The sequence below is a fragment of the Rhodnius prolixus genome, unplaced genomic scaffold, assembly GCF_049639745.1.
Source record: "Rhodnius prolixus isolate KJV_2025 unplaced genomic scaffold, Rpr scaffold_13, whole genome shotgun sequence".
Classification (NCBI taxonomy): domain Eukaryota; kingdom Metazoa; phylum Arthropoda; class Insecta; order Hemiptera; family Reduviidae; genus Rhodnius; species Rhodnius prolixus.
Genome location: NW_027411583.1, coordinates 11503465 through 11518344, shown reverse-complemented (window position 1 = coordinate 11518344; position 14880 = coordinate 11503465). Strand labels below are relative to the sequence as shown.

The 14880-nt window shown below is 30.8% G+C and overlaps 3 protein-coding genes across 4 annotated transcripts in view; 1 reads left to right on the top strand and 2 right to left on the bottom strand.

The window, feature by feature from the left end:
- The window catches only part of LOC141447760 (calcineurin-binding protein cabin-1-like), a 56553-nt gene extending 48477 nt beyond the window's left edge, over nucleotides 1–8076 (bottom strand). The window contains exons 1-5 of one of the 2 annotated variants that reach the window (XM_074115559.1): nucleotides 7631–8076; nucleotides 6263–6376; nucleotides 5376–5510; nucleotides 5197–5298; nucleotides 4303–4511 (exon numbers count right to left, since the gene is read on the bottom strand). In XM_074115559.1, the coding sequence (XP_073971660.1) occupies nucleotides 4303–4511; nucleotides 5197–5298; nucleotides 5376–5510; nucleotides 6263–6376; nucleotides 7631–7720 (650 nt within the window). In that variant the 5' untranslated portion in view covers nucleotides 7721–8076. Of the gene's footprint in view, nucleotides 1–4302; nucleotides 4512–5196; nucleotides 5299–5375; nucleotides 5511–6262; nucleotides 6377–7630 lie in introns of those variants that run through there. The other variant, XM_074115560.1, reaches the window with a different exon arrangement.
- Nucleotides 8077–8208: 132 nt separating this feature from the next.
- On the top strand, nucleotides 8209–12549 carry rho-7 (rhomboid family intramembrane serine protease rho-7). The gene is made up of 9 exons (XM_074115615.1): nucleotides 8209–8407; nucleotides 8494–8719; nucleotides 9461–9577; nucleotides 9668–9830; nucleotides 9928–10023; nucleotides 10110–10234; nucleotides 10781–10882; nucleotides 11851–11948; nucleotides 12290–12549. Exons 1-9 carry the CDS (start codon nucleotides 8367–8369, stop codon nucleotides 12381–12383), a joined length of 1062 nt encoding a protein of 353 aa, XP_073971716.1. The 5' UTR covers nucleotides 8209–8366; the 3' UTR covers nucleotides 12384–12549.
- Nucleotides 12453–14840, bottom strand: LOC141447779 (S-formylglutathione hydrolase). Its single transcript, XM_074115622.1, has 5 exons — nucleotides 14648–14840; nucleotides 14374–14561; nucleotides 14111–14300; nucleotides 13797–14028; nucleotides 12453–12807 (listed from the first exon to the last, which is right to left on the bottom strand). Exons 1-5 carry the CDS (start codon nucleotides 14716–14718, stop codon nucleotides 12628–12630), a joined length of 861 nt encoding a protein of 286 aa, XP_073971723.1. The 5' UTR covers nucleotides 14719–14840; the 3' UTR covers nucleotides 12453–12627.
- Between the last annotated feature and the right edge of the window lie 40 nt (nucleotides 14841–14880).

The following is a 14880-nucleotide window of genomic DNA, read 5'->3' as shown; positions in this document are numbered from 1 at the left end:
ACGAAAGGAAATAGAAAGGTTTGAAATTTGAACGTATTTGCAAACCACCAAAATTTAACCTTCAATATCTCAGTAACTATAATCACTAAAACAATGCTATTTCATCCACCTATAGAGCTCACTTTTCTCCACAATTTGGTAAAGATTTCATTGAAATCTAATGAATACGAAAGGAAATATAAACATTTGAAATTTGAACGTATTCGAAAACCTCCAAAATTTAACATTCAATACCACAATAATTATTATTATCACTAAAACAATGCTATTTCATCCACTTATAGAGCTCCCTTTTCTCTACAAATTAGGAAAGATTTCATTGAAATCTAATGAATACGAAAGGAAATATAAACGTTTGAAATTTGAACGTATTTGCAAACCACCAAAATTTAACTGCCAATATCTCAGTAACTATAATCACTAAAACAATGGTATTTGATCCAGTTATAGAGCTCACTTTTCTCTACAGTTTGGTAAAGATTTCAATGAAATCTAATGTATACGAAAAGAAACAGAAAGGTTTGAAATTTGAACGTATTTGCAAACCACCAAAATTTAACTTTCAATATCTCAGTAACTATAATCACTAAAAGAATGCTATTTCATCCAGGTATAGAGCTCACTTTTCTCAACAATTTGGTAAAGATTCAATTGAAATCTAATAAATGCGAAAGGAAATATAAACGTTTGAAATTTGAACGTATTTGCAAACCACCAAAATTTAACCTTTAATATCTCAGTAACTATAATCACTAAAACAATGCTATTTCATCCAGCTATAGAGCTCACTTTTCCCCACAATTTGGTAAAGATTTCATTGAAATCTAATGAATACGAAAGGAAATATAAACATTAGAAACTTCAACGTATTCTCAAACCTCCAAAATTTAACCTTCAATTCCTCAATAACTATTATCCCTAAAACAATGCTATGGCATCCAGTTATAGAGCTCATTTTTCTCTACAATTTAGTAAAAATTTCATTGAAATCTAATGAATACGAAAGGAAATATAAACGTTTGAAATTTGAACGTATTTGCAAACCACCAAAATTTAAAAGTCAATATCTCAGTAACTATAATCACTGAAACAATGCTATTTCATCCAGCTATAGAGCTCACTTTTCTCCACAATTTGGTAAAGATTTCATTGAAATCTAATGAATACGAAAGGAAATATAAACATTTGAAATTTGAACGTATACGAAAACCTCCAAAATTTAACATTCAATACCACAATAATTATTATTATCACTAAAACAATGCTATTTCATCCACTTATAGAGCTCCCTTTTCTCTACAAATTAGGAAAGATTTCATTGAAATCTAATGAATACGAAAGGAAATTTAAACGTTTGAAATTTGAACGTATTTGCAAACCACCAAAATTTAACTGCCAATATCTCAGTAACTATAATCACTAAAACAATGGTATTTGATCCAGTTATAGAGCTCACTTTTCTCTACAGTTTGGTAAAGATTTCAATGAAATCTAATGTATACGAAAAGAAACAGAAAGGTTTGAAATTTGAACGTATTTGCAAACCACCAAAATTTAACTTTCAATATCTCAGTAACTATAATCACTAAAAGAATGCTATTTCATCCAGGTATAGAGCTCACTTTTCTCAACAATTTAGTAAAAATTTCATTGAAATCTAATAAATGCGAAAGGAAATATAAACGTTTGAAATTTGAACGTATTTGCAAACCACCAAAATTTAACCTTCAATATCTCAGTAACTATAATCACTAAAACAATGCTATTTCATCCAGCTATAGAGCTCACTTTTCTCCACAATTTGGTAAAGATTTCATTGAAATCTAATGAATACGAAAGGAAATATAAACATTTGAAATTTGAACGTATTTGAAAACCACCAAAATTTAACCTTCAATATCTTAGTAACTATTATCACTAAAACAATGCTATAACATCCATTAATAGAACTCACGTTTCTCCACAATTTGGTAATTATTTCATTGATATCTAATGAATACGAAAGGAAATATAAACATTTGAAGTTTGAACGTATTCGAAAACCTCCAAAATTTAACCTTCAATACCTCAATAACTATTATTACTAAAAAAATGCTATAGCATCCATTTATAGAACTCACTTTTCTCCACAATTTGGTAAAGATTTCATTGAAATCTAATAAATACGAAAGGAAATATAAACGTTTGAAATTTGAACGTATTTGCAAACCACCAAAATTTAACCTTCAATATCTTAGTAACTATTATCACTAAAACAATGCTATAGCATCCATTTATAGAACTCACTTTTCTCTACAATTTGGTAAAGATTTCAATGAAATCTAATGAATACGAAAGGAAATATAAACATTAGAAACTTCAACGTATTCTCAAACCTCCAAAATTTAACCTTCAATTCCTCAATAACTATTATCCCTAAAACAATGCTATGGCATCCAGTTATAGAGCTCATTTTTCTCTACAATTTAGTAAAAATTTCATTGAAATCTAATGAATACGAAAGGAAATATAAACGTTTGAAATTTGAACGTATTTGCAAACCACCAAAATTTAAAAGTCAATATCTCAGTAACTATAATCACTGAAACAATGCTATTTCATCCAGCTATAGAGCTCACTTTTCTCCACAATTTGGTAAAGATTTCATTGAAATCTAATGAATACGAAAGGAAATATAAACATTTGAAATTTGAACGTATACGAAAACCTCCAAAATTTAACATTCAATACCACAATAATTATTATTATCACTAAAACAATGCTATTTCATCCACTTATAGAGCTCCCTTTTCTCTACAAATTAGGAAAGATTTCATTGAAATGTAATGAATACGAAAGGAAATATAAACATTAGAAACTTGAACGTATTCGCAAACCTCCAAAATTTAACCTTCAATTCCTCAATAACTATTATCACTAGAACAATGGTATTTCGTCCAGTTATAGAGCTCCCTTTTCTCTACAATTTAGTAAAGATTTCATTGAAATCTAATGAATACGAAAAGAAATATAAACGTTTGAAATTTGAACGTATTTGCAAACCACCCAAAATTTAACACCCAATATATCAGAAACTATAATCACTAAAACAATGCTATAGCATCCATTTATAGAACTCACTTTTCTCCACAATTTGGTAAAGATTTCATTGAAATCTAATAAATACGAAAGGAAATATAAACGTTTGAAATTTGAACGTATTTGCAAACCACCAAAATTTAACCTTCAATATCTTAGTAACTATTATCACTAAAACAATGCTATAGCATCCATTTATAGAACTCACTTTTCTCCACAATTTGGTAAAGATTTCATTGAAATCTAATGAATACGAAAGGAAATATAAACATTTGAAATTTGAACGTATTCGAAAACCTCCAAAATTTAACCTTCAATACCTCAATAACTATTATCACTAAAACAATGCTATTTCATCCAGTTATAGAGCTCTCTTTTCTCTACAATTTGGTCAAGATTTCATAGAAATCAAATGAACACGAAAAGAAATATAAACGTTTGAAATTTGAACGTATTTGCAAACCACCAAAATTTAACTGTCAATATCTCAGTAACTATAATCACTAAAACAATGCTATTTCATCCAGCTATAGAGCTAACTTTTCTCTAAAATTAGGTAAAGATTTCATAGAAATCTAATGAATACGAAAGGAGATATAAAGATTTTAAATTTGAATGTATTTACAAACCTCCAAAATTTAATCTTTTATATCTTATTGACTATTTTTTTAACGAAGCGAATAGTTTTATAAGTTATGTATTAACTATATTGATTAACTCTTATTCCCCTAACTGGGGAGATGTTTTGAAAGAATGCTTATAGTAGCGTTCCTCAAAGAATCCTCAAATACAATTTTTTTTGTGGAAACGTTTTCAATAAAATAGGATGTTATTTGTACGGAAGTTCTTCCTCTTATGAGAAGTAGGAAAAATGATTGTGTGATAACAGTACTTATATCTAAAAGGTAAATAGAAATTATACTTCATTTAAGCAAGATTGGATTTCTTTCCTTTGGTAGGTGTAAAAAGCGTTATGTCACGTTGTAGTCACTTAGGGAAGCTTTTAATATTTCTTGGTGCTTAATTTTATCAAGATCTGGCTAAGCGTTATAGAAATATTATTAATAATAGTTTTAGAGAGAACTTTACTTGCGTGTGGCATGTGGCCAACGTGGAGACTTCTAAAAAGGCCAACTTTTTTAAAATTTTGATTCGAATGACACTTTATTCATGAAAATCAGAAAAATATACAAGGAAGTAGATATGGTTGGTTACTTAACTTACCATTCAGGATAAAATAATTTAAAATCTTCTTCAAGTGAAGGAGACTGTGTAAATATTTTCTCTTTAAAAGCGTGTCCTTTCAAAAAACTTACATCCATTTGTAATCCTTTATGAATATAGTGTAAACAAGACATAAAATCTCCAATAGCATAATAAACTGTAATTATACTATCTATGCTCGGCCAATGATTTGGACTGCATTTTAATCCCTAGAAGAGAAAATTTAAATAAATAAAAAATGAAATAACTTTTATATCCAGCAGTAACCAACATATTATACAAATTTGATACAGAAAATTCATTTATCTGAAAATTATTATAAAAATAGTTTCAGATCACGGATTTTAACCAAAAACTCACAAAAAAGTAATAATTTGTGAAACTATCAACACGGAATAAGAAGTTAATCTTTTCTATTATTTTTTAGTTTCTTGATCACAGTATGTATTTGCAGGGAATGATCCAATTTGAACCAATGACACGATTGCAATTCTCCCTATTACTCCTAGTAAGAGGAAGTTAAAAAAAATCGGGCTAGGTAGAGTTAGTAATTGCGAAGATATGGAAATGGCTAGGTTTTAATGATAACTTTTTTAGCAAGGCACACTAAATATAGCCAAGATTTACGTTCAAAAGAGAACTTGAGGAGATAGCAATGTAGTGATGGAAAAGAGGATGCCCTAATAATAAAGAAACGAGAGATCTCTGAGTCGTTGTGTACAGATGATTTAAAGGGGAAATAGGTGGACGAGGTCTGATGGTCGGCGAGGAGGCGAATATAGTATGAAATAAAATTCATTTTTGCACAAAATTAGTAGGTCTGGTAGTTGAGTGAAATCCCTAAAATGAAATAAGTAAATGTTCCATGTATTTATTATATAATTCTCGACTTACCTCTTCAAAAGCTGAAGCAGCTAGATACAAATCTGGAATTAGGCACGCTGTAGTACCAATTTTATACCACAAATTTAAATCATTTGGATCTAATCTTGAAGCCTATAAATTAAAATATTCAAAAAAATTTACTGTATTTTATTAGAAGAGACGGATGAAAATTAACTTGGTTCAAATACCTTAAGATAATATTTTAAACTGTTCTCTAATTTTCCTTGTTTTGCAAGACAACTTCCAAGATTCATTGTTACACAATATTTCAGATGGGCCATGGTTGACTGAACGTTTCCATTGTTAGATACTTGTTCAATAGGCTGTGAAAAAAAAGAAAACTCATTCAATAAATGTAAATTTTCTTAACTATAGCTGATGAACTAATCTTGCAAATGACCGTTGATATGCTAATGGGACATAAAGGCAGATTTAATTCCTAGAAATACTTGTTAAGCACTTCAAAAACTTTCCTATTTGAACAAATAAGATTATATTTAATTTTATGATCGATACAAAATTGATTATAACCTGTCTCTTTACATTCTTAATGCCCTTTTGCTGTATAAGACCTCTGTTCTTCGGTGACCAGAGGTGAAAAGGTGCAAAAATTAGTGAGAAAATTTTGGATCATCAGAAAGACAAGGAAGCCGCATAAAAGGCCTCAATTGTCTGTATTAGTTGACCTGCCCTATTTTCTTTAATAATCTACCCATAAAATTGTTGTAAATGAAAGTGGACTAGCCACTTCTTTAAGACTTTTGGGTTCGTGAGGATAAGTGTTAGTCTAACAACAAAAATTTTATTAATAGTCCCTAAGATCACATAAAACACAAAAGGCTCGAAGCATGGGTTTTTAGAGAACCCACAAATAAAGACTAGAGCATTATCACCCATTTTCAATGAAAAATATACACAAAACTTCATTCTAAAACAATCAATGACTGTAAAAGAATGATCATAGTTTTTTTTAAGATGCAGAGAAATTGAGTTGAAGTCCTATTTTGTACACAAATCAAATCTAAACTTCCTGTAGAAAATTAGCATAAAAATAATGCGTGCTTTAAAGGCTCACCTGATTTAACATCTGAGACTTAAGCAGCTCTCTTAGTAACGTTTCTGCCTTTTCCCACATTCCATTATTTTCAAACTCAAGAGCTTGCTGGTACTTGGATATAGCCTGTTGCTCCTGAAGAATAGCAAGTTACCTAGATTACTTATAAGTATTTATAAAGATGATTTCGAAAACCAAAAATAGTTCCCCATGACATGACAAACCAATGATTTCAAGAACTCAATAATCTTATGTCAAATTTGAAGTCTAAGTTGGCTCGAGAAAATTGACTCAAAAAAAGTAAAGTAGCATCGCTTTGGCTGTCCACAAAGTTATTGCGTTTCCGAAGTGCATTTACACATCTGTGTATTAATAAATAACATGACAATCAACAAATTTTTGTAACAAGAAATTTGCTTGTTTTTCTCTACCACATAAAACTCTGTTTTGAGACTTATTTGTGGTTTCATGTTCTAATGATTTAAGGATTTGACGAACGTTAAAAGCTATTTTCAGTGACAAGACAGTTAAAAAAGTCTTTGAAAAAAAATTGTTGAGATGCTTAAAGAAATTGTGGGTTGTTACATTTTGTCGTTTAGAGCTAGAGATAATCGTCATTTGTAACTGGTTTGCTGGGTCTCACAAACCGGCATCAAACTGGTGCGGCCTTAAGGGAAATTTAATTTAGAACTGGGCTTGATGCTTGAAATTTGTTCGTGGTTATCAGATTATAATGCGCTAAGGATCGTCACCGGTTATTGCAGAGCACTCTAATTAATTTCTTTTCTATTTAATTAATTTCTATTTAATTTCTTTTTTCCTATTCAGCTCTCAAGGCAGCCTCTTGGCGATTCGTATCACACACTTTCCTTATCTGTATTTTATCCCAAACTCCCTGCAGATTTTCTAGCGTTATTTGATTAATATTCGGGTAGTTTTAGAGGCCCTTCATCTTCTATTCATCGTTGACAAATTCGACATTACTCATCACGGTATTTATTGAACAAACGCAACATTGTTTGCAGATAATAGGGCCCAATTTCATTATTAGCTTCACTACTTCATGTTCAATTTTGAACGCGAAAAGGTAAAAAGCTGAAATTTGGCTTTTGTCTTAAACACCATCTTAAATAAATTACATGAATATCATTCATGTAAGACATAAAACAGAAATTTCACGCACAGTAACTTCACAATAATGTAGTGGATAACCCAATACTTAAATTTATGTAATATCAACAAGATATAAAAGCTACGAAAATTAAAATGCTCAGAATCAATACCCTTCTTGGACTAACTTGAGTGACTTCTATTAAAAAAAAAAAAAGCTTATGGACCTTTTTCTTTAGAAAAATATTTAAAAAATCAATATAAAATACTGATAATTACCAATGCTTCTTTCGTTACTGTTAAAGAATCTGTACTATCACTTTCTTCTGAAGAATCTGAAGTTAAAGCTTTAAACTTTACAGGAATCATTTTAACTGTTAGTAATTATCTATAGAAACTATAAAATTGTTTTTAAAACTTGTTTCACAGACGGGGCATTACCACAGTAAACATTCATTAAGTGCACTACGACTTCATGTTGCACCATCAAATAAATCAAAGATACAATTAACCATATTGCACATAGATCAAGTAGCATAAGAAATTTCTGTGTAGCTCCTCAACTAGTGTTAACGGAAAAAAAAAACGTTGCTCTGGGGCAACTTATATGATAAAATAAGCAATTTACACCGTCAATCATCTAAGTTAATTTCAATATTGTATTTGGCACTGTGGTACAAAAAAGCAATCTTCAAAAAATAAAAATAAACATTTTAATCAACTCGATCATGCAGGCGGCAGACAACAGACAATGCTCCGAAAAAGATCATTCAGTTGAGAGATTAAGGTATCGATATTCCATACTCGATCATTTTTTATCGTTAATACATATTTGTGTACAAGTGCAGGTTAAGGTTGTTTAGTATTGGTTACTTTGAAAATTTTGCAATTCAATATGTATTCCATAAAAATTCTTCATTGTATTTAATTTTATTTACTCTTCAAAATTTTAAAAAAGTCATGCTTTCAATAAAATTTATTTATTTAATAAATTATCCTTCCTAATGTTAACAAAATGTTCTTACGTTTATATTCTGTTCGGAATTCTTGTGTAAGGTAAGATTATGGAATCAATTAAATTCCTTATTTATAAAAATAAATAAAATTGAGAAAAATTTAATAGATATGTTGTGTTTTTTTAGGTGGTACTGTGCTAATAGTTATAATACGACAAATAGATCTTTTTTGAAAGTTAAACCAACGTCCAAAAGTTATCTTTTCAGTACAACGCCTACTAAATTGCTTAGAGGAAGATATAAAAATAATAAAAATATTCAGTCTTTAGAACCACACTTCGAAGGGTTGGTTGTGGAATCTGAACATGTAGAATTATCAAGATTATGGAAACCGTTTTTGTTTACTATAGCAGTGAGTCAAGAATTTCATTTCACAAACGCATCTTTTTTTTACTATCATACTGACAAGTTTTCGAAAAAGATCTCAAATCTTTTAAACAAACTCTTGAAATTGATACTTCCGGTCACTTTTTTCAAACTCGGCATTTTAGCAACCCATTTTAACATCGATAAGTTAAATATAGTTAAATATATGAATAGAAGTGCCCATCACTCTGAATTGGCACTTTAGAGGGAATGACAACTTACGCCTCCTTAAACTCTGCCCTGTCTATTAGATCGGCGGTACGACTCGCTTTAGATCCTTGTTTTCCGCGACCCCCCGCCATGTAATTCTATTCAGCCGCTTTCCTGTTTTTCGAAAAGACATGGACTGTCCATGAGCCTATGAACACACAAGACAGAAGACACACCAACCCTCTAATGATGTAAAATAGTACATTGTAAATTAGCCCTGAAGATGATCTAGTCCCTAGGTCGAAAGCTCGGCATAATAAAGTTTACCATGACTGAAACTAGCATTTATTTTTTTCATCCTATTATGAAACTATGAATCAGTCACCAAAAATAATGACGTTTTAAAGATATTTTGTTCTCCCCAACCATTCCTCCCTGGGGGGGAAAACTACTTCAGATTCTAGGGGTCTCAAAATGTAAATAGCTGGGTAAAGAAATGAAAATGTTTTACCTCAGTTGAAAAATGTTTTCAAAAAAAAATAATAATAATTTGGATATTTTATTGTTATTAATCTAGTTCAGTTCCTCAAGTTTGGTTTGTGCAGCAATTTGGCAGTATGAAAACCTTAGAGCAAGAGGAAAATTAGGATATCACAATAGTACACGATGGTTGCAAGGAACAACTAAGAAAGTAGTAAGCAACATTCTTCAACATTTTGTGAATATTTTACTTTTACTTACAAGTAATTTTTAGCAATTATTCATTATATTGTTTTTATTTTAGGGAAAATGGAGAAATGACTTTAATAGATGGTACAGCAGATTATCAGAATCCGAAAAGGTTTTCATACCTATATGTTTACTAAATGTATTGGTTTTCCTAGCATGGAGAGTCCCAAAATTCCAACCTACCATGGTAAAATACTTCTGCTCAAATCCGGCTGGAAGTATGAATTTATTTTATCCCCTTTTAAATTAAATTGTTATTTTAAATAAAATATGCTACCAAAACTGTTAGGATTTTGAGAAAACTTCTGTTTTAAGGCGCATTATGTTGGCCGATGGTGTTATGCACGTTTAGTCATTATTCCGCCCTTCATCTTTTTACAAATATGTACGTACTACATAGTTTTTCATCAGGTAAGAATGTGTGTTAATTTTGCATTATTTATTGAAATTCAGTTCAGATTTTTTTTTTTTTTTAAATGTTTTGCCAATTTTTCTAGGGACAATAACAAATATGGGCAAAGAACAGTTTGTTGGATTTTATATGACAGCTGGCGTGATATCTTCATTTATAAGTAGCTTACATAAAGTTGTTGTAAATCGGCCTGGATTATCTTTAGGTGCTGTAAGTATGCCACAATAGTACTTAGTAAATAACAGTTTAAGCAATAATTTATCGATAAAGTGTTAAGATGTGCCTACTCGACTATGAATTTCAATAGAAATTTTTATGATCATTTTGCTATAGGCCTTAGAAAAAAATATATATTTTCTGTAAATCTAATTATATTAAAAAAAAAATAGTCTCTAATCTAAAAATCAGCTTTGAACACGCTCACGATTTACTTTTCTACCCTTAGAGTTAGAGATCTGCGTGAAACTACTTTTAATTGGTTAGAAAAAGTGTTAATAGTAAAGACATCTAATTTCTGGTAGATGGAAATGAAGTCTAATGAAATAAACTCTGGAAGTAGACAACATTAACATAACTTAATAACTTGTATACAGTTTCCAAATTGTTTGTTCAACGTTATTTAATATGTTGTGGACTGTAAACAATAATTTAAATATAAAATAACTCTCTTTTTATTCGGACCACAGTAATAGGGATAGGAAACATGCATTATACTAGTTGCAGAAGAAGAATTTCTTTTAATTTTTTATGTTCTAGAGCGGAGCAATAATGGCAGTTTTGGGTTATATGTGTACAAGATATCCTGAACAAGAACTCAGTATAATCTTTTTACCTTTTCTTACTTTTAAAGCAGCCACAGTAAGTATTATTTTATTGTAATTTCATAAATTTAAATTTAACCCGAAAGTTCATTAAATTTCTTTCGCTCAATACCATTGCTTCCGTAAAGTGAATTTTTAACCTCCTAAGGAAGCATTTGAGTACCCATTATTCTGTACAACCCAAGTTTCGAAATACACCGTTTAAATAACCTCCCAAAAAAATGCGTACTAGTCCCAAAGTGAAATCTGGTAGACAGCTCGACTTTAAGAGCCTCAGCCCTGACCCACCTCTTCAGCAGCAGAGTATGCTTTCGTTTAAGCCATTCTTCAATGACCCCGCGGGCACTTCTGTAAGAAATAAGCAAAAAATGTTTCGAGGATGAAAGTATCCGCGATGATGGCACCATACTTGGAAAACCTTTGTAAACAGGTACTCAACTTAGTACGCTACAGGGATTCGCCAGAGCCTCGTAATTCTCTGTGGCATTCGATGTCCGAAATGACACTATACTCTCAAAGTTTTTTTTAGGGCGATCTGCCTACCGGGGAAAATAGCGAGTGTCCTCCTTTTAGCGCTCTTATTATTCAGGTAGTGGGCACAACTTGAGATGAAGTAGATTCCAGCTTTAAAATTGACGGAGTACGCCCAAGAAAAATTACGTAAACGAGATGGCATCCTATACTTAAATGTCCGCAAACATAAAGTAAACCACACCGCAAGAACTTTTGATTCAAAAATAATGTGTAAATTGCAGAAAAAAACATCGATTTTTTAAAAATTTGTATTTATAAACAAGCTGAGAAAAAGAATAAAAATTCAAATATAGAAATAGATCAATGCAACCCTCTTGTAATAAAGGAAACAAAAATGATGATTTTCTAAAAAATTAGTTAAGTCTAACTTAACTCATATTCAATGTCGGCCAAAATTTAAATCATGAAATCAAGACAAGTTGAGTATGAGAAATTAAGGAAGGCATTCAGCTGGTATTTTCTTTTTTCCAGGCTATAAAAGTTATCATGGGCATAGATTTATTTGGTATATTAATGGGTTGGAAATTTGTCGATCATGCTGCACATTTAGGCGGTGCTACTTTTGGAATGTAAGTTGATTTTATTTTAATATCTTTACCTTAAAAAACATACATCATTTTAGTATTTAAATGTTAGTATTATTGTACCAAAGGTTAAGGTTATTTTAATGTTAGTAAAAATTCCTACTTCACTCATTTGTGTTTAATTAAGTAATTTTCATTTTCAAGAATGTATCTTTTGCTACTGTTTATGTAAGAATGGTATACCCCAAACTTGACACCTCTAAATTGTCTCCTCTTGTCTTCACTTCTCATTTGCCCTTTGTGATTGTTTTTTTGTCGATCCAAATTTTGTTATTAGTCGATCTCAGTTTCCATAATTTTGTTGATACATTTTTGTTTTTCTCTAGCTTCTGGTCTCATTGGGGAACTTACCACATATGGCAAAAGAGGGAACCACTTTTACAATATTGGCATTCAATTCGAGGGCCTCCGCAGAAGTAAATAATACTTAAGTAAAGGTTATTTTGTAAGAAGAACTGAAAGAAATCTATTGAAAAAGAAAAAAAAAAATACCAATATTTTCACTATATATTGTTATTAACACTTCATAATTATTTATAATGTATAAACAAAATATATTATTATAAAAAATATTTTTTTTTACTGATACATGTAATATCTGTTAAATGTCGTAGTTTTTCCCAATTTTGAAAGCCATAAAACTAAGTTTTTTGAAAATTTTCTTTTAGCCCAGAAATTTGGCGTGATGTGCGAAATGTTCTCCCAAAAATGTAGCAATATAATAGTAACTATGATCATACCCTTCTCTTTTATTCAAGATTACTGGTACTTGGGCCTCTTTACATGCTTGCACAAAATTGTCTGGAAGAAGTTGTCCTTTTTTTAGAAATTCATCGCTTAATCCCTGTGAAAAAATACGAGTAGAAAGTGCAATTAATTAGATTAATGAAGAATTAATTATTCAAGGAGCATCCGGAAAACTACAAATTTGAGTCGAAGAATAGGTAGCTGATTCAAGAAATTAAGTACAAAAAAGGGGATAACCCTTTTGAGGGTTATCCCCTTTTTGAAGCGAATAATAAAAAAAAAGAGTTAAGGAAGGTTGGAGTAAAAGCTTCCCACACAATCCCATTTAAATGAGGAACATTTTTTGTTCAGACGATTGTATTTTTCGGTACTTTTCCGTTAGCCGGGCGCAAGCGAAAAACAGTTTAGGGTAAAACTGTTTTCTTTACAATTCATTAATATTTGTTTATAGTTGCACTTGTTTTCCTTAATATTAATTAATATTTGTTTATAGTTGAACGTTTTCGACTTTTATTCCGTTGACTTGGCTCGCGTTTGGTTCATAATTGGCGACATTTGCGCCCGGCTAACGGAAAAGTACCGATTTTTCTACTAACTTAAAATTATTAGCTAAATGTTTCACACTCATAAATATACAATTGTTAGAACTTAACAATATAACTGAAATAGCACTTTATAGTATACTTCAGTAGAGTATAGCATTCTGCCACCATCAGATGCCGTTAAAATGTAGTTACTTTAATAAAAAGAAAAAAAAACGTAATAAATAGCGTACTTTTTACAAGAAGTTTAAAACAAACACCATTATAATTTTTAAAAAAAAATCAGAAAAACTATTCACTACCACACAACTTTTCCGGCTTCATTATTTAAAAACTTATGTCGAATCGAAGTGCTTCTAATTTATATTATCAGATTCGAATTTTTTGAGTTATTTCGTGTTAAAGTTCGACATATGCTACACAATTTGTAAATACCACTTTATGGTACTGAAAACGGTTATTTCCGGTAAAAACGCAAACATCTAAAATATGTACGAATCTTCTACTTCCTCTAAACAAAGATAGAATAAGAATTAGTACATACCTGATCAATCAATATATCAACAGGTGACCCATCAAATTTTTTTACAAGAGATGTTGCATCATAATCATGCCAAGAATCTGGAATAGAACTAGCATCTCCACCCAGATATCCAGCAAAAGCTTTTTTCCCCCAATCACACTGCGTGGGATTACAGATGGGAGCAAATGCGCTTACACATCTATACTTTCCAGGATTTTTTAAATAACATATCAAGGCACCGTGTCCTCCCATGCTTGACAAAAATAAAGTTTATTTTAATTACACAAAAAACAAAGTACGAGTACCTCAACTGATAAGTAAAGAGCAAATTTTACCTATGTCCCATAATACTCTGACGTTCAGGATCTGCCGGGAAGTTATCATTGATTATAGCTGGCAACTCAGAAGTAATGTAAGAATACATATTATAATGCTTTTTCCATGGGTCTAAAGTAGCATCAATATAAAAGCCAGCTCCTGACCCAAAATCATAACTATCATCCTCACCAGGGATGTTGCAACCTCCTATTAAAAAATTTAAGTAGCTTGAACGCTAGAATTAAATCATTTAACACGAGGAAAGAAAAAAGAAACCAACTTGGACTGGTATCAGGTGCTACAACAATTACGTTGTACTTATTAGCATGTTGCTGGGCTCCGGCCTTAGTGACAAAATTCTGTTCAGTACAGTTCAACCCTGACAGCCAATATATCACGGGACATTTTTGGGAATCTTCATTCTTCGGAAGAAATATTCCAAACTTCATGAGGCATTTCAGCACTTTACTAAAAGAAGAAAAAAAAAAATTATTAATATTACCCTAAGCTTGTGATATTAAGAGCAAGATTTTCTTGGCCGGCTTATTCCATACCTTTCATGGCTGAATACTTTTTGATAACCATCAAAACTTTTGTTGCAGGAAATTTCTTTCAGTTCAGACATTTTTCAGTTAATCACAGATTATATTTTCTAGCTAAAATTAAAAACTACAATCAATTACACGGCAATTACTAACATGTAAAATAGTTTTTACTTGCAACGTAAGATAACCAAAAAAAAAACTTCTTAACATGAAAAGCAACTTGATCTGAATTGCTGCAGACA